Consider the following 27621-nt stretch of genomic DNA (forward strand, 5'->3'; position numbering starts at 1 on the left):
AGCCATACGAAGAGACATAAGCAAAGCCTTGGATATAGTCTGGACGAATGGCCTACAGTATAAACTATTACAGTTAGTTGTGCTTGAAATCACTGAGGGATTACTGTGCAGTTTCCATAACCAGCACATCGCCATAATCGCCATCACCTCTGCAACGTTACCAAAGTTTCCTTTACTTTGCAGGGTGCCCCGAGGCAACGTCTTGTCACCAACGCTGTTCATAACCATTGCAAATATTCCTCCTTCAGAAGGGAGCATGGGTATGTACATCTATCACAAAGACGATGACACACAAGCAATGGTCTTTAACGACATACTCTCCAAACGCTCCAGCCTAGCACACTCGGAGGTATCCATTTTCAGCAACTTCGAAAATACTGACGATGAGAGCAATAAACAAATTAACCAGTGTGGTGCTTAGGAGAATAAAACCCAGCGACACAGCCGTGGAGGGTAACCGGATAATCAGAACAGACTTAAAATCCAGGCCACAGACTGACTATACGAAGCTCGATAATATAAAGTTAAAACAAATCTGTGTTGATTCTGGCACCTGTTTGAGAGGCAGGAATACAAATGATAAAGGCTATGGTCTTTACCGTATCGACCATCTCCCCAGTACTCATACACATCGCCTCCAACTCACTCATGTTGGAACTACAGAGAATTCAAAAGAGGGGTCTCCAATTTGTCAAATGAAGTATACCCCAACAACAGAAATACTAATTAATAAGTCGGGATAAAGCCAACTGATGCATGCTTACGGGAAGCGGCACACACACACAAAAAAAAAATGACAAACTACAAAACAACGGAAACACAAACTTTAAAACATCTTGGTTCCCACACAGCCTCTAATCCCTGGGAATGACTCCAGTCATTCATCGATATACACAGTGAACAATTCTTAGATTACCCACTTTCCATCTTAAACTAATAATTAGCATCACTCTATACGCTCCTTAAGTCTGCCGGGAGGTTATAGATAAGGCACCCAATACTTCGTTAAAACCCACATTGTGCATCTGTCCACTCGGTGACTATATCGCAACTCTACCTCTCCTACCCGTTCCTTCCCCCGCCCGCAAATCAAACAAAAATCACGCAGACGCGCGTAGGTGGCGCGCCCGACGGAGACGTGGCCTTGGTAACCGAGGCAGTATATTGATTTCGTGTGCACAAGAACCTAGATTTAAATGCTGGGCGTATCTGCTACGAATAGAGAGGAGTCTTTCTATCACTCTTTCACGTTCTTTCGTTGTACTCTGTAGTGGAGTCTGTAATCCGACTATATGTCCTCGAAGATGCAGTTGGTGGAGATGACTAGTATTGCATCTTCAGCTCGTCTGATTTGGGGGGCAAAGTCTGTTGTGTGAACCTTGATATGTGCTTCTTTATTCTTTTTTTTCATTAAGGATATGCTTCTCTGTTCTTCTTTTGCAATAAATATCGCTACCAAAATCGGTTAAGCGATACCAAGACCCTCAGAGAATATGAAAAAGACTCGCTAGTTCCTCTACTTACAAATTTTGCATGTAAAGTCAAATGTCGTAAGGAAGAAAGAAAGGACATTTTTCTCCGACAACAGATACGAAACCCACCTTTCCACGCACGAACGAACAGAACGAACAATCTGAAGACAATTTTGAAGAACAAACGCTGGAAGAGCTATGAGGCCAACGAGAACTCTGTACGTCATACGAAACTGATAATTCCAACAAATTGGATCATGGAATCTATGCCACATCCAAGATCGCTCCTTGAGATGGTACATCTTTCGTTAAGTCGATCGTCAAGCTAAAGACCTCGGAAAAGAGGAAAATCAATAATTTGACAATGCAAAACATGTAAGATAATTTTGCCCCTTGCCAACGTTTTAAGCGCTGATCTCTTTGCAGGCTATTTTTCCAAGGAAGTTTATGGAAGCCTTCATATAAGTGAACTACTTGCAGGCAAAACGAACAATTATCGACCCATTTTGCTTCGTGAAACACCAAGAACAACGCTTGAAGAAGAAGACTTGCAAAAATATTTTTAACAACACTGATGAATGTCGGCACGGCTCTCGCCACTGTGTATGAGGAAGAAACTGAAACTATGGGGAACACACACCAGACGAACATAATATGATTCAGATAAGAAGAAATACACGTACCAGGTCTACCACAAGGATCTTGAATACAAAAACATCGAATCCAATATGCCGTCGCCTCTCACCAAAACTAGTGCACTTCTCTTGACAACAGGTTTAAAGTAAGACATTAAAGGCAAGGCATTTAGGTTGTCTGACGCAGTGTTTTTCAGTCTTTTCTTAGTTGAAGAATCCTGTAAGCCACAGGTGATACTTTCTGGGAACCTGATTCTTCCACGTCTGATCTTTCCCCTTCTTGAGGAAATTTTGCATAGCTTTATGATGAATTTTGAGGCAGCCTTTAGTCAAGGTCAGATTGGAAAAAAAGGGGAGCTCCATCTACAGCTTATGAAAATAGTAGAATTCCATTATTATGTACTTTATGAAAGAATTTTGACGATCGCCTCAGGGATGCTCCCAACATAGAGCTCTAGGTTTTAGGATGGTAACGCCTGTTTACCAATGGCGTCTTAGCTACGACTCTTCCTTGTATATCAACTGACTGTTCTACATCTTATTTCTCATTCTTGTATCTCCCCTGACGATGTGATCATTACACGAAAGCGCACTTGGGGACTTGCCGAATGTCATTTTCCTCGTGGTTATATGCATATACAAAATCACGCACATTATTGTGACCACCTGCAATATATATATATATATATATATATATATATATATATATATATATATATATATATATATATTTTTTTTTTTTTTTTCATACTATTTGCCATTTCCCGCGTTAGCGAGGTAGCGTTAAGAACAGAGAACTGGGCCTTAGAGGGAATATCCTCACCTGACCCCCTTCTCTGTTGCTTCTTTTGGAAAATTAAAAAAAAAACAAGAAAGGGGAGGATTTCCAGCCACCCGCTCCCTCCCCTTTTAGTCGCCTTCTACGACACGCAGGGAATACGTGGGAAGTATTCTTTCTCCCCTATCCCCAGGGATAATATATATATATATATATATATATATATATATATATATATATATATATATATATTATATCCAACCAGAGAGCAGATCCTCGATGGGATTAAACATAGGTGATACAAAGGGGAATGTGCAATTTCAGCAAGCAGACAAGACATCTTGAAAAAAAAAATGTATTCAGGGCTGAACATTGGTTACCAACGCAGAAACAGAGAAAGAAAGAAAACATTGAGATGGATACAACAGAAGTCTACATTAACATTACTCCGGTAGAGCGTCAGACACAGGATCATCGAAAACGACAGTTAACGCACAGACCCAGACAGTGTGCCAGTCAACGCACAACTACATTGTATACAGTGATACGATGGCACAGCTCAAGCGATACAGCACTAGATCCAGCACAAGATAGTTCATGATTTCTAAGAGAAAATACTAGGAACTGAAGTCATTACCATTCATTTACCACTGTGAAACTACTAGAAAGCGTTTAAATGGAAAAAATGCAAGATTTGTTTCCCCTAATCAAAATTAAGAACCATACTAGATCCTCGACAAAACGGATTCTGCAGAAACAGAGATACACATTACAGGTGTAGTGTAACTTCCATATTAACATATGTTGGGAGATGAAATATAAAGCACCAAGTTGAAGTGGAGCATTCGTCCAACTGCTGCGTCACATCGGATGTTCATCAAGCGACTAACAGGAAACGGTAACCAATCAGGACACAGCATGGTCCAAGAGACACCTAATGGGTAAAATTCTTTTGTCTTAGTCTTACGTCATCCCACTGATGAAGTACGTGGTGATGAAATGTTTGTGTTAAAGCTCGTCCGCTCCAATCTTGTGTTTTCCCCATCACCTCAACATTGAAATACTTAAGTCCCCACTATCACGATCATTACAATGGTCAAGGCCAAAGGCCATCAAGTGAAAGTTGTCCTTAGAGACTAACTAAAAGCCATCGATAAGGAATGGCATCTGAAAGCAGAATTAAACATGCGTAAGGAAGGCATCGATTTCAACTTCCTTGAATTTAAAACGCCTACATGCATATAATAAACCAGCGAAAGACCTAATATAGGATTTCTTTCTCCACTCATATATGTCAAGGGAAATATCCAATGTAATAGCAGAGCGTACACTAACGGTCATCTCCCCGGTCAACAGTTATGAAATGAAATTGAAAATAAAAACTTTGTTGTTTTCTTCCTTTCATATTTATTCGCCGCTTCCTGCAGTAACGACGCAGCGCCAGGAACAGACGAAGAAAGGGCCTCATACGCTCACATCCATTCTCTAGCTGTCGTTTGTTATGCACTGAATTCACAGCCAGTCCCCAGAGATCTTTCCGTAGTTTTCTCCGGTTGTTTCTATGCACTGCTTCAGTCAGTTGATAGCATATCCTTCCCTGTATACCACATCGCTCCATTTCACTCTAGTCTAGACTGTGCATGCTTTTATCCCCACCCCCTCTGCATTTTCTAGCCCAGAGCACTTTTTTTCTTTTTCACAGCATCCCCCTGTCTCTAAATTGGTCTCTCCTTTTTCCTTGTTCCCTCCAATTCTGACTCATATTCTCTTTTGTCAACCTCGCCTCAATCATTCTCTCCATGTTTCCAGGGGGAAGTGATAATAGACAGTGATGAAATGAGAAAATGAAGTGAGTATTTTGAAGGTTTGTTGAATGTGTTTGATGATAGAGTGGCAGATGTAAAGTGTTTTGGTCAGGGTGGTGTGTGAAGTGAGAGTCAGGGAGAGTGGTTTGGTGAGAGAGAAGAGGTGGTGAAAGCCTTGCGGAAGATGAAATCCGGCAAGGCAGCGGGAGTGGATGGTATTGCAGTTGAATTTATGAAGAAAGGGGGTGGCTGTGTTGTTGATTGATTAGTAAAGATATTCATTGTACATATGGACCACGGGGAAGTGCCTGAGGATTGGTGGAATGCATGTATAGTGCCATTTTGCAAAGGCAAAGAGGATAAAAGTGGGTGTTCAAACTACAGAGGCATAAGTTTGTTGAGTATTCCTGAAAAGTTGTATGGAAGGGTATTGATTGAGAGGGTGAAGGCATGTATAGAGCATCAGATGGGGGAAGAGCAGTGTGGTTTCAAAAGTGGTAGAGGATGTGTAGATCAGGTGTTTACTTTGAAGGATATATGTGAGAAATACTTAGGAAAACAGTTGGATTTGTGTGTTGCAGTTATGGATCTGGAAAAGGCATATGATAGAGATGCTTTGTGAAAGGTCTTAAGAATAATATTTATGGAGCGGGATGTAAGCTGCTAGAAACAGTAAAAAGTTTTCATCGAGGGTGTACGACATGTGTACGAGTAGGAAGAGAGGAGAGTGATTGGTTCCCAGTGAAGGTCGGCCTGCAGCAGGGGTGTGTGATGTCCCCATGGTTGTTAAATTTGTTCATGGATGGGGTGGTTAAGGAAGTAAATGCAAGAGTTTTGGAGATAGCGGCGAGTATGTAGTCTGTTGTGGATGAGAGTGCCTGGGAAGTGAGTCTATTGTTGTTCGCCGATGATACAGCACTGTTGGCTGATTCGAGTGAAAAAACTGCAGCTTTTAATGATGTTCTTTTCTGACGGGAGGAGGACCCAAGGGGTCCACTGTGATGTTCTTTTCTGACGGGAGGAGGACCCAAGGGGTCCACTGGCCCCTCCCAAGCACGTATGTTCTATACTTGCCTCCACCTCCCTCTAAGTACTTTACAAAGAATGTGGGCATTATCGAATGAATTAAGATATTTTGTACGACTGTTTTTGGTCATTTGTTTTCTTACCCTGATCTGACTTAAAGGTTTTTATGATGGGAACTTAGCAGAGAAAAGGGGAACATCGCCTAAAACGACACATCTGGTGAAATTGAAGTATTACGTTCTCTTAAGCATGATATTCGTATTACAATAAAGGGTTAATTAAACCACAAATGAAGAATTATTTATCAGGTTGAATTACTCCTTGAAAGAAGGTATCGAAGATAAATCTATCAGGACGAGTGTAAAGATGACCACACCATGACGTCACTCATTCAAACGTAAACAAACCCATAGACTCAAAGAACCCAATTGGGTACTCTAGTAGTATTTCTGTCGTTTACCCGTTGCAAATGGCCTTTGGTGTTTCATTGCAGCAAATGTTTATAATAATCAATCATATTATCAGAATCGCTTTACGTAACTGACTTCTGTAACTGTTGTTAAAGAAGAGCGTGCAGTGATTGGTGTTTAAAAAAAGGAAGGTAAGTATCAGTTTAGGTATGCCAGTCTGCTCTCTTTGTGGTGAGTGCAGTTTTGCATGGGTCGTTTGTATTTATAGAATGACATAAAAATGCATCATTATGATTGGGGAGTTTTTTTTTTTCATATCGAAATAAACACCAGTAAGGCAGTGATGATGAGGGTTGTGATATTAGTTTAAGGTAAAACTAGGTAAGGTTCTTGTAGAAATTAAAGGAACCTATGAAAAATTCACCTAAGCTCCCCTGTCAACCTTAACATTGGGTGCTACAGTCGCTCTATATCAGTGAAATGTTTGCAGCTTACCAACACATGATATAGAGCAATCTCTAGCAATTTCACTGCTTGCTAAGTATGAATTGGCCAGCAGCTAGATGAAAGCTAAGTGTGGTACATTACAATATTCAGATAACATTACCAAGAATGAAAATTTCTCCTGATGTGACAGGTTAGGTTTTTATAAGTTTTATTGATTTTACGCAATTGCAAACTGACCAGCATTTCCCTTGGTGTTCATAACCCCTACCACTATTCCCATATTTGTCATTTCAGAAAAATAGATTGTCCTAATCTTTCTCCAGTGTTCATATTCTATTTTGTAAACACCAAACTACTGTTCCAAAACATTATTCTTAAAGTAACGTAGTGGCACTTTTAAAATGAAACTTTACCAGCTTGAAAAAAGAAATTTAAACAGATGCAAACCTAGAAAGGTAAAATTCAAGTTACACATTGAAAATTGTTATGAATGTTTTTATTCGATTTGCAAAGATAATTTTAGTGTGTGGAGAATATGATTAGACTGGTGGCATATGATTTGGAGACTTAGCCTATATATTCTGATGAATTATGAGTTAACGTTAGGGAGGGCAGTAAAGATCAGGTAAGATGTGAGGTTAATTTATTTAGAGGTTAGTAAAATATGTCTAGATGTCAATGAAAACTCACTTATCTGCCTCAAGCTGTCGAAAGTTATGTCTTACTGCTAAAGAAAAGTTAGATGAGATTATCATAGATTCTGTTTATATTTAGGTCTTTTATCTGCTTTTCCTCTGATTAACCCCACATTTTTCTTGATCTTCATAGCTCTCCCCAAGGAACTGTGTATTTATTTTTTTGGAATGAAAAACAATGCCCCAAATCAATCTCTGCCTTTCAAAAGTATGTTCTTAACACAGTAAACTATCATTGTAAAAGAAAATCATTGATGTTCCAATTTTAGTTTTGATGCATAACTAGATTGAAACTTTACCCCCTAAAAGACCTGACCTAACTTATAATGGCCCATTTCTTTGAACTGTTATTATGTAGCTTCAGGATCCCTTCTCTAGGGGCTCCTGCTTCTACAAAGGCTGTGCTACAATGATTACCAGGGAATGAATGTATTCCTTTGGAATGAAAATTTCTTTTGCAGGATTGTACTCTGATGATGCAACCTTCATGAAGGTGATTTTATACTTGTGGCAAACTATAAGCTAGTAGAGTTTGGTAGTACCTAACTTATAATTGCAAACAACCCCAAAACAAACAAACTGTATCTAGTGTTTAGAGGTAAACATGGTGACTTGTACTTGATTTAGGAGAATCCTTGTCACCGAGACAAGTTTTATCACATAACTCTGAAATTTTCCCTCTTTAAATCAATCACACTTAGACACTGCTTACATATATATGATATACATTCAACTTGTGATCCAATAGGAGGATAACCAGGTAGCCATGTTTACAGGATTCTATTGCTATATACCCAGCCATTCCACTTGGAAGTATATTGGTTCCTAAAGTTTAAAAGGTGGAAACAGTAAACTACACTTTTATTAAATTTGTCTTAGGTAGTAGAACCTGATTCCACTTGCAATGGTCATTTATAGAATGTTGAGTAAAGTTAGGCAAAGTTATGTTAGGTTTCTAGATTGAGAAATTTTTCTTTTCATGTTTACCACTTGTTTGTCAAAAGGAATGCAGCACCAACTCAAGAAACTGATGCTAATGTACTCTTATATAACCTAACATTCTCTAGCCATGTTGATGCTACATTATATTCAGAGGCTTTTAAAGTATCACTTATGAACAAAAAAGTGAGTGTTGATATTTTTTTAGTTAGTTTTTCCATATTTTTACATATAACAGCAAATTTTCATTAAAAAACATATTAGAAATGTCATTTTCCTCATGGAAAAATTTTATAAACTTAATTCTAATTATCAAACTAAAACCATGAAAAATGTGTAGAATATGCAGATTGTATCTGAAAGGCATAAGATCTTACTGTTTGTATGAAGTACTCTGCTTTGCATATGTGGTATAACAGAAAATTGCCCATTTAAGATTTCTTTTTTTTATTATACTTAGTCACTGTCTCCCGCATTAGTGAGGTAGCACAAGGAAACAGATGAAAGAATGGCCCAACCCACCCACATACACATATATATACATAAATGCCCTCACACATAAATTTCTTATTTGATGAAATGTATTTTATCTATATCAGACATCTACACAATATCACAGTTGGATTATACCCAACTTCTGTGTTATGTACATTGTAGTTGTTACAGCTGCCACCAATATCCCACTAGTGATCATACTAGGCAGTCGTCCACCTTTACTCAGGATTCACATTGTCTGCAGTGCCCAATGCAGTTCCCCACCTTTACTCGAGATTCACTGTGTCTTCAGTGCCCAGTGCTTCCCATAGATTCCACCGCTCTCTACTTAGGAATCGGTAAACTGGTAAATAATGTTTTGCTTAAACTAGGAAGGGTCAGCTCTTAAAAATATAATGATTTATTCTTTTTTTTTTTTTGCGGTTTTCCATAAATCAATTTTTTTCATGCTTGGAGACAGGCCAAAAAAATTTTGTTGTACACCTCTCTTTGAAATCCCAATGGATGCTTGCCTTCTCCAGTTATTCATAGATTCCACAAGCAGCAACTACAACAGCAGGATCTTTCATCCACAGAATGTCATATTGCACATGCATCATCTGCATATGATGCTAGAAGTTTGTACTCTGTTGTTATTTTTAGCTTTAAAACAACAGAAACTGTTTCTCTAATATAAGTTTTAATGTTGTAGGGGCAAAGAAATTTATTTTCTTATTTCTTTGTGTAAATAAAGTTCTGTCTCTTTCATTAACATATAAACACATGAAAAATCTGTATATGTAAGGTATATATAAAATTTGTAGAAGGTTGTAAATGATATATAGGTTTTTTATTATACTTAGTCACTGTCTCTTGTGTTAGCGAGGTAGCGCAAGGAAACACCCACCCACATACACATGTATATACATAAATGCCCACGCATGCACATATACATACCTATACATTTTCAATGTATACATACATATACATACACAGACATACATATATACACATGTACATAGACATACTGGCTGCCTTCATCCATTCCCGTCGCCACCCTGCCACACATGAAATGGCACCCCATCCCCCCCCGTGTGTGCGCTAGGTAGCGCTAGGAAGAGACAACAAAGGCCCCATTCGTTCACACTCAGTCTCTAGCTGTCATGTATAATGAACCGAAACCACGGCTCCTTTTCCCCATCCAGGCCCTACAGAACTTTCCATGGTTTACCCCAGACGCTTCACATGCCCTGGTTCAATCCATTGACAGCACGTCGACCCCGGTGTACCACATTGTTCCAATTCACTCTATTCCTTGCATGCCTTTCACCCTCTTGTATGTTCAGGCCCCAATCGCTCAAAATCTTTTTCACTCCATCCTCCACTTCCAATTTGGTCTCCCACTTCTCCTCGTTCCCTCCACCTCGGACACATATCCTCTTTGTCAATCTTTCCTTACGCCCTGAAAAAAAAAAGAATTTTTTTAATATGATTAGGTGTATGTACAGTGAAATCACTCCAACCAAAAAAAGCCAGCAACTATGTTCCTACATAGATGAGCATCCATGCTGCCTATGTAAGCTCTCTGTTATCCACTCATTACCCTCCCACACCAACATAGAGGAAACTGTACCAAGTTTTCTAGTATTTTCTCTAATGGAGTATAATATGGATATTTTGTGAGGAACTCTTTCTACATATTGGGACATAAGGATAGAATACCTCTGTTAACTTACTGAAATACTGTATATCTGCTTCTTTGTGTTTTATTTCAGAACACAGTTTATAGCACACGTTAAGAATGGAGTCTCCACCCAGCCCACTTGTTAGTTATAATTCACCTGACGATTCACCGGCGACATTTGGTCAGGTAACTCACAACGAATCACCTCAGCCATCATCAGATGTCAGCAGAGAGCATGGTGAACTGCCATCAACAACTGATGATATTCGCTCTGATGCTTTTGAAGATTCAGAAGGTCAAAGGCAGTCCTTAGAGGTTAGTGTACTTATGGAAGTTTTGTTTTAAAGGAGGGAACATGTTGGCTTGCATTTGAGTACTGCATAGGGATAAGGTTATTTATTTATTTATTTATTTATTTATTATACTTTGTCGCTGTCTCCCGCGTTTGCGAGGTAGCGCAAGGAAACAGACGAAAGAAATGGCCCAACCCCCCCCCCATACACGTGTATATACATACGTCCACACACGCAAATATACATACCTACAAAGCTTTCCATGGTTTACCCCAGACGCTTCACATGCCTTGATTCAATCCACTGACAGCACGTCAACCCCGGTATACCACATCGCTCCAATTCACTCTATTCCTTGCCCTCCTTTCACCCTCCTGCATGTTCAGGCCCCGATCACACAAAATAGGGATAGGGGTGAAAGAATACTTCCCACGTATTCCTCGTGTGTCGTAGAAAGCGACTAGAGGGGACGGGAGCGGGGGGCCAGAAATCCTCCCCTCCTTGTATTAACTTTCTAAAATGGGATAAGGTTATTATTGTTTCATATTTCTTTGACACGAGTCATAATTACAGTACTGTGTCATTACTAAGTTCTTTGTCACCTAAAACATGTGACACTGCAGTAGCTGGCAGGTCCACCATCCTTGCAGTTTTCGTGTGCCGCACCTACCTTCTTTATTGTCTCATCAGAAATTATCTAGTAAGGATTATTCTATACATTATTACAAACTGGGAAAAGTTTCTTTTACAGCAGTTCATGATAACTTTATTGGATGGTATGTAGACCTACTGGCAATAGTGTCCATTGACCTGGCACTTACTCATAAGATTACTCATATGATGAATAGAATTAATGTAATATGGCTTCCAAGATTAATTTGAGTATTGTGTTGAAATTTTTTTAGCATTCTAGTATTATTTTATTTAAGAATTTCAGTGTTGATAATAAAAGTTATTGTTTACAGTAAATAGATGGATTTATGAATGTTATTTAATATGAATACTCTCCTTTTTTTTTTTTTTTTTTTTTTTTGCCGCTGTCTCCCGCGTTTGCGAGGTAGCGCAAGGAAACAGACGAAAGAAATGGCCCAACCCACCCCCATACACATGTATATACATACGTCCACACACGTGAATATACATACCTACACAGCTTTCCATGGTTTACCCCAGTCACTTCACATGCCTTGATTCACTCCACTGACAGCACGTCAACCCCGGTATACCACATCGCTCCAATTCACTCTATTCCTTGCCCTCCTTTCACCCTCCTGCATGTTCAGGCCCCGATCACACAAAATCTTTTTCACTCCATCTTTCCACCTCCAATTTGGTCTCCCTCTTCTCCTCGTTCCCTCCACCTCCGACACATATATTCTCTTGGTCAATCTTTCCTCACTCATTCTCTCCATGTGCCCGAACCATTTCAAAACACCCTCTTCTGCTCTCTCAACCACGCTCTTTTTATTTCCACACATCTCTCTTACCCTTACGTTACTTACTCGATCAAACCACCTCACACCACACATTGTCCTCAAACATCTCATTTCCAGCACATCCATCCTCCTGCGCACAACTCTATCCATAGCCCACGCCTCGCAACCATACAACATTGTTGGAACCACTATTCCTTCAAACATACCCATTTTTGCTTTCCGAGATAATGTTCTCGACTTCCACACATTCTTCAAGGCTCCCAGAATTTTCGCCCCCTCCCCCACCCTATGATCCACTTCCGCTTCCATGGTTCCATCCGCTGCCAGATCCACTCCCAGATATCTAAAACACTTCACTTCCTCCAGTTTTTCTCCATTCAAACTCACCTCCCAATTGACTTGACCCTCAACCCTACTGTACCTAATAACCTTGCACTTATTCACATTTACTCTTAACTTTCTTCTTTCACACACTTTACCAAACTCAGTCACCAGCTTCTGCAGTTTCTCACATGAATCAGCCACCAGAGCTGTATCATCAGCGAACAACAACTGACTCACTTCCCAAGCTCTCTCATCCCCAACAGACTTCATACTTGCCCCTCTTTCCAAAACTCTTGCATTCACCTCCCTAACAACCCCATCCATAAACAAATTAAACAACCATGGAGACATCACACACCCCTGCCGCAAACCTACATTCACTGAGAACCAATCACTTTCCTCTCTTCCTACACGTACACATGCCTTACATCCTCGATAAAAACTTTTCACTGCTTCTAACAACTTGCCTCCCACACCATATATTCTTAATACCTTCCACAGAGCATCTCTATCAACTCTATCATATGCCTTCTCCAGATCCATAAATGCTTCATACAAATCCATTTGCTTTTCTAAGTATTTCTCACATACATTCTTCAAAGCAAACACCTGATCCACACATCTTCTACCACTTCTGAAACCACACTGCTCTTCCCCAATCTGATGCTCTGTACATGCCTTCACCCTCTCAATCAATATCCTCCCATATAATTTACCAGGAATACTCAACAAACTTATACCTCTGTAATTTGAGCACTCACTCTTATCCCCTTTGCCTTTGTACAATGGCACTATGCACGCATTCCGCCAATCCTCAGGCACCTCACCATGAGTCATACATACATTAAATAACCTTACCAACCAGTCAACAATACAGTCACCCCCTTTTTTAATAAATTCCACTGCAATACCATCCAAACCTGCTGCCTTGCTGGCTTTCATCTTCCACAAAGCTTTTACTACCTCTTCTCTGTTTACCAAATCATTTTCCCTAACCCTCTCACTTTGCACACCACCTCGACCAAAACACCCTATATCTGCCACTCTATCATCAAACACATTCAACAAACCTTCAAAATACTCACTCCATCTCCTTCTCACATCACCACTACTTGTTATCACCTCCCCATTTGCGCCCTTCACTGAAGTTCCCATTTGCTCCCTTGTCTTACGCACTTTATTTACCTCCTTCCAGAACATCTTTTTATTCTCCCTAAAATTTAATGATACTCTCTCACCCCAACTCTCATTTGCCCTTTTTTCACCTCTTGCACCTTTCTCTTGACCTCCTGTCTCTTTCTTTCATACATCTCCCACTCAATTTCATTTTTTCCCTGCAAAAATCGTCCAAAATGCCTCTCTCTTCTCTTTCACTAATAATCTTACTTCTTTATCCCACCACTCACTACCCTTTCTAATCAACCCACCTCCCACTCTTCTCATGCCACAAGCATCTTTTGCGCAATCCATCACTGATTCCCTGAATACATCCCATTCTCCCCCACTCCCCTTACTTCCATTGTTCTCACCTTTTTCCATTCTGTACTCAGTCTCTCCTGGTACTTCCTCACACACGTCTCCTTCCCAAGCTCACTTACTGTCACCACCCTCTTCACCCCAACATTCACTCTTCTTTTCTGAAAACCCATACAAATCTTCACCTTAGCCTCCTGTATAAACCTATTTTTATTTGAATTTTCATAAGAGGGCCTATCATTGAAAATTGTCTTTAAGCTGAACAGGAATTATCCCCAATTAGTTTAAGCTGAAGAGTTTTGCTTTACATGTATGAAAGGGGAGACCAAATTTGAGAAGTGAGGATGTAATGAAGATTTTGAGTGACTGGAGTCTAAACATGCTGGAGAGTGAAAGGTATGCACAGGATGGAGTGAAATGGAGTCAGCATGCTATCAATAGACTGAATCAAGGCATGTGAAGTGGCAGAGGGAAACCATAGCTGTGGTTTATGTGCATTACACATGACAGTTAGAGAATGGATGTGAACGAATGCGTCTTTCTTTGTCTATTCCTGACGCTGCTTCGCTAATGTGGGTAACAGCAATCTTATGTAGAAAAAGTATGAATGTGAAAAAAGTAATAGTAAAGATTATTCAGATCCATGAAAATCTGCTGTGCCATAGCATCTGTATTTTTAAGTTAGGGTGTGCTTTATTTAGTGCAGATTCTTTCTCCTCAGCCTTATTTCTTACAGTGCAATTTGTTGGTTATTACCAGATTGATAATCAGACCAACATATAAGATGCAGAGTTTGTTTATGTATGATTGGCCCATATAGGGGGAATTGATTAGAGGTAGGGACTAGAATGTTATCACAATGTTATATAGCAGCAGTACTGATTCAGACCTATAGTGATGCCAGCCCAGGGACAAATGTCAACCAGTCAAGGTATCCTCACTCCCTGGATTCTGTTTTGTAAACTTTGTTGATATTCAGTAGATAAGTAGCTCCCAGAATTCAGACCTGGGTGGATGGGACTGTTTATTTTATGAAAACTTTTCTCACAGAGTCAAGATGTTGGGAGCAACTTTTAGACAAAGATCACCTCCCTTTTCATGATTGTGTGGGTTGATCCATTGCCCCACAACAACTGGCAAGTTCCAGTCCCATACCAATTTACAGTGATATATTGTGGAACAGGACCGAACTAAGGAAATAAAAGTATTATGGTAATGCCTTGCAGGACCAAAATGTTTTTCCTTAAGGAGAGGTTTACTGGTATCTTTGGTTGTGGTTTCTGTACCTTCTTAAGTTTCTCCCGAAACACAAGTTAAGATTGTCCCCAGTCCTAGCATTTTTTGCTGTTTGCCAGTTTAATCAGTTAAATCAGTTGTTAAATCAGTTTCAGCAAAGGTATTTATGCATAAGGCATAAGGTTTTTGCTGAGGCAGTTGTTAGATATAAATGTCTTCATTAGTACATTGTATGAAAGTTCCTGGAAAGTGTCATTTAATATATTTAGTGGTGTTAAAGAATCTTACCCCTCTATGAGCAGTTTTTTAACCAGAACCTTACAGATAAGGTTTTTGGACATGTTCTTAAACATTTCTTGAATCCTCTGTAAGGAAATTTTGATGCTTAGCCTACAGTTCAGAAACAGTTTGGGATGGAAGTTGTAGTTTCCCTTAGTAAGATGGAATGACTAGACAGTTTGCAATTTTTGCCTTTCAATCTTTCCAGTTGATGCAATGAGGCAGGTTGTAGAATTGAGAGTATCTTTACTTATACAGGTCAACAGGTTTTTAAGAGATCAGGGAGAAAAGTCATGGTGGTGAAAACACTTTGAATAATCCTAATAAAGGATTTACATGATGGTTTTCTTCAAGGCCCTTCAGTAATCCAGTTAAGGTTGAGGGTATATTGCTGTAAATATCACTTCAACTCTTTTGCCACAATTTATGACTTGTAATATACAGCTTTACTGTGAGATATGACTAAAGTCCACGGCTGCCAGAAAGCTGTTTGTACATTCTGCTTGGCTTGCTGATCTTCCTTAAACCAGGAAATGGTGCCAGGATTCTGTAAGGTGCTGCCTCTACACATTAGCTAACTTGAACCTCATGCATGAACAGTGACTCGCTCAGTTAACTGTCTCCACCTATGCAGAGATTTATCATCTCTCTTTTTTCCTCTTACTTTGATTTTATCTTTTTTTTTTTTTTTTTTGGGTGATGCATGAATGTTATGAGGTCAAAATATGCTGTGTGATTAGCTATTTTTAATAAAGTATTGGTACTGTATGGTGAGGGTGCTTTGTACTTGTGGCACCCCATCTCTTGAACACTCTCTACTATCATACAACTTCTTAGATTTATGTATGCTGTCATTATTTTCCATTCATCCACCACTCTTATAGTGTAAAAGTACTTAATTATATCTTTTTGACAAGTTTTTTGCTTAATTTTATATTATGTTCTCTGGTTGCACTATCCTTGCATCACTCATAGAACTTTTCACCGTCCACGTTATTGACCTGTTTTAAAATAGGTTGTTAAGTGTGTGTTATGTATTGTAATTCAAGAATGAAGATTTTTTTCATACTAACTTGTTTTCTGTTTCCTGCATTAGTGAGGTAGCACCTGGAACAGAGGTAGCTGTCATGTGTGAAGCACCAAAAATGCAGCCCCCTATCCACAACTAGGACCCACTGACATTTCCTTGGTTTCCTTGGCTGCTTCATGTGCCTTGATTCAATCCATTGACAGCATGTCTCCTGTATACCACATCTCTCCAATTCACTCTGTCCCATGCATGCCCTTTCACCCTCCTGCGACTTCATCTCCTGAGGACTCAAAATCCTTCTCACTCCATCCTTCCATCTCCAATTTGGCCTTCCATTTCTCCATGTCTCCTCTTCTGACACAGTTATTCACTTTGTCTCTCCTCATTTATTCTCCTTATGTCCAGACCATTTCAGTACATCAACTTCAGCTCTCTCAGCCACACTCTTCTTATTACTACAGCTCTGTCTTTTATTACTTAATCAAACCACCTCACACCACTTTTTGCTCTTAAACATTTCATTTCAAACACATCCTCTCTCCTATAGACTGAGTGTGAATGAATGTGGCCTTTTTTGTCTGTTTTCCTGTCGCTACCTTGCTGAAGCGGGGAGTAACGATGCTGCTTCCTGTGGGGTGGGGTAGCGACAGGAATGGATGAAGGCAAGCATGAATGTGTACATGTGTATATATGTATAAGTCTGTGTATGTATATGTATATGTATATGTATGATATATGTTTCAGAGGTGGAGGGAATGAAGAGAAGTGGGAGACCAAATTGGAGGTGGAAAGATGGAGTGAAAAAGATTTTGAGTGATCGGGGCCTCAACATTCAGGAGGGTGAAAGGTGTGAAAGGAAAAGAGTGAATTGGAACGATGTGGTATACCGGGTTTGACGTGCTGTCAATGGATTGAACCAGGGCATGTGAAGCATCTGGGATAAACCATGGAAAGTTCTGTGGGGCATGGATGTGGAAAGGGAGCTGTGGTTTCGGTGCATTATTACATGTCAGCTAGAGACTGAGTGTGAATGAACAGGGCCTTTGTTGTCTTTTCCTAGCGCTACCTCGCACACATGAGGGGGGAGGGTGTTGTTATTCCATGTGTGGCGAGGTGGCGATGGGAATGAATAAAGGCAGACAGTATGAATTATGTACATGTGTATATATGTATATGTGTGTGTGTGTGTATATATATGTATACATTGATATGTCTAGGTATGTATATGTGCGTGTGTGGATGTGTATGTATATACATGTGTATGTGGATGGGTTGGGCCATTCTTTCCTCTGTTTCCTTGCGCTACCTCGCTAACGTGGGAGATAGCAACAAAGCAAAATAGATATATATAGAATAAATATATATATATATATATATATATATATATATATATATATATATATATATATATATATATATATATATATACAAATGGATTTGTATGTAGCATTTATGGATCTGGAGAAGGCATATGATAGAGTTGATAGAGATGCTCTGTGGAAGGTATTAAGAATATATGGTGTGGGAGGCAAGTTGTTAGAAGCAGTGAAAAGTTTTTATCGAGGATGTAAGGCATGTGTACGTGTAGGAAGAGAGGAAAGTGATTGGTTCTCAGTGAATGTAGGTTTGCGGCAGGGGTGTGTGATGTCTCCATGGTTGTTTAATTTGTTTATGGATGGGGTTGTAAGGGAGGTAAATGCAAGAGTCCTGGAAAGAGGGGCAAGTATGAAGTCTGTTGGGGATGAGAGAGCTTGGGAAGTGAGTCAGTTGTTGTTCGCTGATGATACAGCGCTGGTGGCTGATTCATGTGAGAAACTGCAGAAGCTGGTGACTGAGTTTGGTAAAGTGTGTGGAAGAAGAAAGTTGAGAGTAAATGTGAATAAGAGCAAGGTTATTAGGTACAGTAGGGGTGAGGGTCAAGTCAATTGGGAGGTGAGTTTGAATGGAGAAAAACTGGAGGAAGTGAAGTGTTTTAGATATCTGGGAGTGGATCTGTCAGCGGATGGAACCATGGAAGCGGAAGTGGATCATAGGGTGGGGGAGGGGGCGAAAATTTTGGGAGCCTTGAAAAATGTGTGGAAGTCGAGAACACTATCTCGGAAAGCAAAAATGGGTATGTTTGAGGGAATAGTGGTTCCAACAATGTTGTATGGTTGCGAGGCGTGGGCTATGGATAGAGATGTGCGCAGGAGGATGGATGTGCTGGAAATGAGATGTTTGAGGACAATGTGTGGTGTGAGGTGGTTTGATCGAGTAAGTAACGTAAGGGTAAGAGAGATGTGTGGAAATAAAAAGAGCGTGGTTGAGAGAGCAGAAGAGGGTGTTTTGAAATGGTTTGGGCACATGGAGAGAATGAGTGAGGAGAGATTGACCAAGAGGATATATGTGTCGGAGGTGGAGGGAACGAGGAGAAGAGGGAGACCAAATTGGAGGTGGAAAGATGGAGTGAAAAAGATTTTGTGTGATCGGGGCCTGAACATGCAGGAGGGTGAAAGGAGGGCAAGAAATAGAGTGAATTGGAGTCATGTGGTATACAGGGGTTGACGTGCTGTCAGTGGATTGAAGCAAGGCATGTGAAGCGTCTGGGGTAAACCATGGAAAGCTGTGTAGGTATGTATATTTGCGTGTGTGGACGTGTGTATGTACATGTGTATGGGGGGGGGGGGGGGGGGTTGGGCCATTTCTTTCGTCTGTTTCCTTGCGCTACCTCGCAAACGCGGGAGACAGCGACAAAGTATAAAAAAAAAAAAAAAAAAAAAAAAAAAAAAAAAAAAAAATATATATATATATATATATATATATATATATATATATATAATGTGTGTGTGTGTGTGTGTATGAGTGGATGGGCCATTCTTTGTCTGTTTCCTGGTGCTACCTCACTGACATGGGAAACAGCAATTAAGTATGACATATATAAATATATAAATGATAGTATATGATGTTTATAAAGATTACTTATGAGTTGGCAATGTTTGGCTGCTTAGCCTCCCTTTAAATCTGGCTCTTTTTTGTTTTTATTAATTTTTTGCATCTCTTCAATTTATTTATCACCATGAGCGAATGGAGCAAGAAATCTGTTATACTTAAGGAAGTTGATGCCACCTTGCAGGCATCATATCATAGATACTTTAATTTGATTTTTCTTCATTTATTTTCCTCTCCTGTCTGCTATTATCTTTAAGGAATATTAATGCCAGATGTAGACACTTTATGACTTTGTCTTGTTAAAAAAGTAAAAAGGACCGACAACTATTTTCATGTTTTAATGGAGAATTCACACTCCTCAGGAATGCAGATGGATATTAATTCTGCAGGTTGTGGGAAAGAATATAGTTTTGAAGGTTTTTTATGTTCATTAGTCCAGAGCCACTGGTTCTGTGAGAACAAGAGATGGGATCATTTAAAAGAATTCTCTAGAGTTTTGGAAGTTCGACAGGTAGGCCATTTTACATGTGACAGGGTCTGAGATGGCTGTGGAAAAAGTCTTTTGACCTTTTCATGGAAATTAATTAACCATACCATGACTCACCTTTTTTGAAGGATTGCATGATAGTTTAAAGTACATTTAACTAACTGGGATACTAGAGGTTGTGACATGAGTTCAAATGGTTTCTTTCTTACTGGGTCTGACCACTAGATTGCTTCTTCCACAAAAATATCGTTTTGACCATTTAACTTTTTTGTATTGACATAGATAAGGTGGCTAGAACACAGTTTCCAAGACCAAAGGTTCTATGCCTCAACTCATGGAATGCTGATATTCAAAGGGACTGAGTCCAAGGATATCTCCCTTTAGGAATTTTCTGATGTATCATGGGATTACTCTTTTATGGAACTTCATTGGTGCTCATACTGTCCTTAATGCACTCGCCAGTTCTGCTTGACTTTTCATAAAGCCAAGATCATCTCGTACCCCTGTCAGTCTATCTGTGGTTGGGGAAGTGGAGATAGACTCAGATTTAAGTTCTCATACCTTGTCTAGTGTACTGATGATGCAAAAGGGGAACAAAAGGAGAATTGTTAGAGGTTGTCTTTTGAGAGGGAGCCCCTTTGATACCTTGTGGAGTAGTTCTTTTACAGAACCTCAATAAAGATTTGATTGGCTTAAGTTCATGGAACCCTAGCTGTTGCTAGTGTATTTTATCATCTTGTAATCCTGTGTCATCAGTTGGGAAGGTTATGGTAGATCATAAGCCTAAACTTCCATTTCCTAGCAAGTGCATCAGTGATAATGTAGGGGAACTTGGTTGGGGGTTGTCTTCCCAGGGAAGTCCTAGCCAATAGGATTGTACTGTTAAAGAAACTTGGAGGAGCTTTGTCTGTAGTGCTTAGAACCCTGATTGTTGCTGATGTACTGCTCAACTTTTGCTTAAGTTGAGATCTTGTAATCCTGTGTCAGTAGTAGGGGAAGCAAAGACAGGCCTTGCAGCTGAAGGTTCCCATGGCCCTTCTTCTGAACTGTTGGTACTCTAGGGAACTGAGTTGGAGGGTGTCTACCCAAAGGAGAATCTTTGTGATTCTTCATGGGACTGGTCCTTATAGAACTTCATCAGAGCTTGGTTGTACATGGGAGTTTTTGGAGGACAGTAAAATAATGTAATTTTCCTCACCTGCACACAGTAGATAGAGCCAGCATAGTAAAGCAGAAGACTCCTTCTGGCAGATCTTTGTTTGATACTATAGGTCCTTAAACTTTCAAGTACTGCTGGAGTTAGAAGATGGAATCTTACAATAGTTTCTGCTCAAGGTTGAAGGCCAAAAGAATTTAGAGATAGCTTTTGCTTCAGCTGTATTTTGTAGCATGCTAGATAGGGTTTATTTTTGTTGACAAGCCTCTCTCGACTGTACTTTCCATGGCATTTGCACACATATATATAAATCATCTCTTCTTCCTGAGAAATATTCTATTTTTCTTGAGTGTTTGACTGCCCTCAAGTATGCAATTATGCTATTTAAATGGTATCTCCTGCCACAGTTTGCATTTGTGAAGAATGAGCAGATCATGAGGAGGGAAAGCCCTTTTTGTTTTGTGGACCATTTTTTAACACTTAATGAAAGTTGAGGTCTTTATCTAGGGTGAGGAAATTCAGTCCTTTTATGAGCAGTCTGTTAAGCTGAACTTGATAGGAAAGTTTATTATTTATAAGTATGCCAGTAACATTTTTTGTGCTAGCCAAGGAAACCAAGGGAAAAAATTAGAAAAAAAACAATGGTCTAACAAGGATGGACAGATTTAAAGAAATTTGAAATATAAAAACATGAGCCATTTAATAGCCACACCCATTTAAACCCAGCAAATAATGACACAAGGCATAAAAATCTTGGTGCATTTTGGCTGTTTTCACACCTAGCATGTACTCACCACCCCAACGCCCATTTTCCTTTGCTTTCCTTCAAGATTGAGTTTCCCATAATAGTACATTGAGAATCACGGTGTTTATGGCCTTTATGGCTTCCTCATAAGTCCAATTGAGATTATTGGAAATCACTGTCTTCCAGCTTCACGTAATCTCATCAACTTACACCAAATCAGCAGTGTGGGATTACTTGGGAGTGTGCATTTGTATCTTTCCACCATTGTGATCATTGAGTACCTGAAACCTTAAGGATTTTTCTGCTGGCATCTGTACATACCTCTAGAAGGTTTGGGCATATTTAAGTAAAGATGGGGAATTTGAAAACTTATAAAAACATATTCAACCTCTTCTTAGGGTGTGCAAATGTTGTCATCCAGCCATGGGTAACTGAGAGAGGAAAGGAGTCTTCTGCAGGCTTGTTAGAGTTGCAAGTGACATGACATCTATATATATCTTTGGAAAGTATGATCCTTTTCAAACAAGATGGATGTAAGGAAGCATTTAGTTTTAGCCTACAGTTAATAAAGAAGTGCAGGATGGAAGCTTTGGCTTCTCCAAGAAGGATAGAACAGTTAGAACTTATTCTTCCTTCTGTATTTCCCTCTTTCCTGGTGATACAAACTAAAAAGCTTTAGATTTTAAGGTATGCCTATACCAGTTAACAAGATAATTTTCATTTGAGAACATATTTTAAGAGGTTAGGGAGAGGATGTTAAGCAGTCTATGAACACACGAAGAGAACATTTTTAAATAATCCTAAGTAGGAATTTAGGAATTCACTGAAGATTAAAGGCTCTGTTCTAACAAAAGAAGGCCCTTTAGGGAAAAAGGCACAGTTTTCAAGTGTTTTTTAGCCGCTGGTTGTGAAAGAAATATTGGAAAGTAGTTAGGTGAGAGTTGGGGATTTTTTATGTTAAGATGGGGTTTGTCATGGCTTTAGAAAAGTCATCTTACATGTTTGGAAATTAAAAGGGTAGACCCTGACTCATCTCTTAACACATTATCCTGTACATATTTTTCATTCTTCTGCTCAGAGACTTTTTTTAGTCCTGGAAAAAACTCTTGAAATGTCATCAGTAAGTTTAGAGTTATTTCAGGTCTCATATGTGACAGGAATGGAGTTAGTAACATTATTGCTTCATATGAGGCTGTTTTGCTGGAGCCCATAGCCATGGGATTTAAAATTGATGTTTCTTGCCTTTGATGTAGTAGATTGTTGATATGCTTTTCCCCAAGGACACTTGCACCTTTATCATCTTGGCCCAAAAGGGATTTACTGAAAGTCCTGAATCTTTTGTAATCTGTTCATTTATGGGCAGTAATGTTCTGTTGTATCTTCATGTGAAATTAGTTTTCTTGTAGCTTTGGGTAAATGTGGAAGAGTTTGTGAAATTGATGTGTTGTCTTTAAGAGATTTTACTGTAGTGTGAACATCATTTTTCATAGTTAAACCTAATCTAAAGCCAGAGTTTTTAGGTAATAAGGAGTGGTTAGACTTAGAAAAGAATCCATTGTGATACAGGCACAGAAAACTTTTTATTTACACAACATATATGAGAGTATTTATATATGTTTATTTTGGCTTCTTTATTGTAAGGAAAATCGGTTCCTTCTTGGGGTAAGTGATCTCTTAGTGGAGGAGATTGATAAGAAAATTCCTTGGCACTTGTCAAGCAACCTCTTTTGACATTATCTATTCATATTTTATTAACCTTTCATGTGTAGCTTTGGTTAAGCCACCTTTAGAGAAGAATGGTCCTGATTAGGGGCAGTTACCATGAAGGGTAGGTCCTTTAATAATTTTCTTTAAGTTTTTCTTCAGGTTACTCTTCCTTCACCTGAATATTCTCTCTGAGGTTCATAGTGTTATATGTATAGGTGAGAAAGTTTTGAAGGATGGAAAGTAATTTTTCTGCTGTAGACAGAGCCTTTCCTTAAAAAAGAAAATACAGGTACACCACTGATTTTCTGGCATTCTTGGTTCCAAGGCCTTGCCAGATAAACCATTTTGCCGGACCAACTGTGGTCATGTAATGATAATTCATCAGAACCCCTCTAACCCACTAATTATACATCTCCCATGTGTCTAAAGTATACCATGGACTGCTGGAAATTTAAATTTAAATGTTTGAGCACCTAAGATGGTAAGTCTGTCCTTAGATTGTTTGAATCCTGTTGGGTCTTCTTTGTCTTCTGTTAGTGTTTTTCTAGGTGTGCATCGCCAGAATAATGCAGTTTCGTCTGCATTATACACCTGCTCAGGACTGAGGTGCTCGTCAGCTACGAATATTGCAAATTCGTCTACATACTCAGCAGCTCCTTTGTGGTTTGCAGACCGCTTTTCTCTGCACAATTTATTCATGGAAATTCCATGACGCTTCTTGAATCTTTGAGGCCTTTCTTCACTATAGTAACGCTCATGTTGTACTGTAAGTTCTTTATGGAACAACTTAACTTTGTCCATTATCATGCTACCTGACAAGTCCACTCCATCACTCTGATGGTGTCGAAACCATTCCATCATCACTCGATCATGCTCAGTACTCTTTCCATCTTTCATAGTTTTTCTGATTGTCATTTGCTTCTTGGAATTGCTTTCTGCATAGAATTTCAATATTTTCTCCCTTTCCTTCTTGATATCATACACAATTGATGAACCAATGCTGTAGATGTCACACAGCTTACGCACTGAAACACCACGGTCCATTTTTTCCAACAGTTCTACTTTATCTTGGATCGATATGGACTGGTGTTTACGTTTGACACCATGACTAACACTCTCATATGTCTTAGAAGCCATAGCTAAGGTTAAATGTAAGCAAAAGAAGCTAAGAATCTCACGGAATTGCAGTATCACCACCAACAAGTGCAGTGTAAGGAATGTAAATAAGCATGCCCTACACACAATACCACATGTGGCCGCCCAGTAAACTAGTCTAGTGGCCACAGTAATTTCAAGTTCCCTCACGTAATTTTGGCCGGACTACAGGAGGTGCCAAACCATCAGTAGCCAGAAATTCCATGGTGTACCTGTATATTGATTCCTAACAGTAACACTCACAAAACACAGACTCTAGTTATCATTGATTTATTGTGGTGGCTAGTCACTTGACTGTACCTTACCATGCCTTGATGTCATATAAATGGACAGGTTGCTGTGGTATTGCAGTGGAATTTATTAAAAAAGGGGGTGACTGTATTGTTGACTGGTTGGTAAGGTTATTTAATGTATGTATGACTCATGGTGAGGTGCCTGAGGATTGGCGGAATGCGTGCATAGTGCCATTGTACAAAGGCAAAGGGGATAAGAGTGAGTGCTCAAATTACAGAGGTATAAGTTTGTTGAGTATTCCTGGTAAATTATATGGGAGGGTATTGATTGAGAGGGTGAAGGCATGTACAGAGCATCAGATTGGGGAAGAGCAGTGCGGTTTCAGAAGTGGTAGAGGATGTGTGGATCAGGTGTTTGCTTTGAAGAATGTATGTGAGAAATACTTAGAAAAGCAAATGGATTTGTATGTAGCATTTATGGATCTGGAGAAGGCATATGATAGAGTTGATAGAGATGCTCTGTGGAAGGTATTAAGAATTTATGGTGTGGGAGGCAAGTTGTTAGAAGCAGTGAAAAGTTTTTATCGAGGATGTAAGGCATGTGTACGTGTAGGAAGAGAGGAAAGTGATTGGTTCTCAGTAAATGTAGGTTTGCGGCAGGGGTGTGTGATGTCTCCATGGTTGTTTAATTTGTTTATGGATGGGGTTGTTAGGGAGGTAAATGCAAGAGTCCTGGAAAGAGGGGCAAGTATGAAGTCTGTTGGGGATGAGAGAGCTTGGGAAGTGAGTCAGTTGTTGTTCGCTGATGATACAGCACTGGTGGCTGATTCATGTGAGAAACTGCAGAAGCTGGTGACTGAGTTTGGTAAAGTGTGTGGAAGAAGAAAGTTAAGAGTAAATGGGAATAAGAGCAAGGTTATTAGGTACAGTAGGGGTGAGGGTCAAGTCAATTGGGAGGTGAGTTTGAATGGAGAAAAACTGGAGGAAGTGAAGTGTTTTAGATATCTGGGAGTGGATCTGGCAGCGGATGGAACCATGGAAGCGGAAGTGGATCATAGGGTGGGGGAGGGGGCGAAAATTTTGGGAGCCTTGAAAAATGTGTGGAAGTCGAGAACATTATCTCGGAAAGCAAAAATGGGTATGTTTGAAGGAATAGTGGTTCCAACAATGTTGTATGGTTGCGAGGCGTGGGCTATGGATAGAGATGTGCGCAGGAGGATGGATGTGCTGGAAATGAGATGTTTGAGGACAATGTGTGGTGTGAGGTGGTTTGATCGAGTAAGTAACGTAAGGGTAAGAGAGATGTGTGGAAATAAAAAGAGCGTGGTTGAGAGAGCAGAAGAGGGTGTTTTGAAATGGTTTGGGCACATGGAGAGAATGAGTGAGGAAAGATTGACCAAGAGGATATATGTGTCGGAGGTGGAGGGAACGAGGAGAAGAGGGAGACCAAATTGGAGGTGGAAAGATGGAGTGAAAAAGATTTTGTGTGATCGGGGCCTGAACATGCAGGAGGGTGAAAGGAGGGCAAGGAATAGAGTGAATTGGAGCCATGTGGTATACAGGGGTTGACGTGCTGTCAGTGGATTGAATCAAGGCATGTGAAGCGTCTGGGGTAAACCATGGAAAGCTGTGTAGGTATGTATATTTGCGTGTGTGGACGTGTGTATGTACATGTGTATGGGGGGGGGGGGGTTGGGCCATTTCTTTCGTCTGTTTCCTTGCGCTACCTCGCAAACGCGGGAGACAGCGACAAAGTATAAAAAAAAAAAAAAAAAAAAAAAAAAAAAATTTTCATTTTTTAAAGCTGAGACGGCATGGGCACCTAAGGTCCTAATCAAGGCCAGGTACCCATTTCATCAGCCAATCCTCTGAGGATGGGTGACCAGCTGGATTGATTGTGGACTGACTGCCACATCCAGGATTCAAACCTATGCACTTGACCCTGGGTGGCCAATGAATGATCTGTGATCATTAAAGAGGGTGAATCCTTATGGATACTATCTATTTTGAGAGTAAAACTTTTTAACTCTTCTTTGAGCAGGTATTGTTCCAGATACTCATAGGGGTCTGCTGACTTTAAATGCTGCATATTTAATATACAACCAACTGGTAGTGCTTCATTTCAGTGATAGCCAAACCAACATGTAGAGAGCTTAATCAGAAGTTTGGATCATTGATGTTAGATCTTGGATACTTGTAGGTAAGGAGATAATCAATTTTAAGAATGTTTGTAGAGGCTATTATTTTATAAGCAAAGGCATGCATAGAGATAGAATCACATTATTATTGTTATTTTAAGGACTTGTTTCACAGGACACAGTGAACCCTTCTCTTCCATTTGAACTGGATGAAGCAGAATGTGCTTTGTTGCGTGGTGATGCCATTGGAAGCACAACATACACTCATCGCTGGATTTTGAATACCCTTCTTACAATTACACAGGTTAGTTTTAGGCTGCTGTTTTTATTTTTCTTTACTTATATAAGTCTTTCCTTGATAAAAGTGTTAATGAGCTTTGGTTGTTGATGAGAATCATGTATAAACATTTGTGCAATAAAGGCTAAGAATTCCTTGCTGAAAAAATGGAGTTTAAATGTGGCAGAAAACTATTGTGTGGATATATAATGTTTTCCTTGTTTTAGGCTCTCCCACAGTATTTGAGAAATGAAAAAACCACTGAAGACATTACCAGCAAGTGTCCAGAAACTTCCAGTCATAATTTCAGAATGGGAAATACTGAAGAAGAGGTAAAACAATAATATTAACCATAA

General features: G+C 39.6%; 1 protein-coding gene across 1 annotated transcript in view; it reads left to right on the forward strand.

The window, feature by feature from the left end:
• Positions 1 to 6103: 6103 nt before the first annotated feature.
• LOC139745808 (uncharacterized) overlaps positions 6104 to 27621 on the forward strand; it is a 71304-nt gene continuing 49786 nt past the window's right edge. The window contains exons 1-4 of the mRNA XM_071656388.1: positions 6104 to 6317; positions 10457 to 10680; positions 27164 to 27292; positions 27493 to 27597. Coding sequence (XP_071512489.1) covers positions 10483 to 10680; positions 27164 to 27292; positions 27493 to 27597 — 432 coding nt within the window. The 5' untranslated portion in view covers positions 6104 to 6317; positions 10457 to 10482. The remainder of the gene's footprint in view (positions 6318 to 10456; positions 10681 to 27163; positions 27293 to 27492; positions 27598 to 27621) is intronic.

The sequence above is a fragment of the Panulirus ornatus genome, chromosome 4 (genome assembly GCF_036320965.1).
Source record: "Panulirus ornatus isolate Po-2019 chromosome 4, ASM3632096v1, whole genome shotgun sequence".
NCBI classification, from domain to species: Eukaryota; Metazoa; Arthropoda; class Malacostraca; order Decapoda; family Palinuridae; genus Panulirus; species Panulirus ornatus.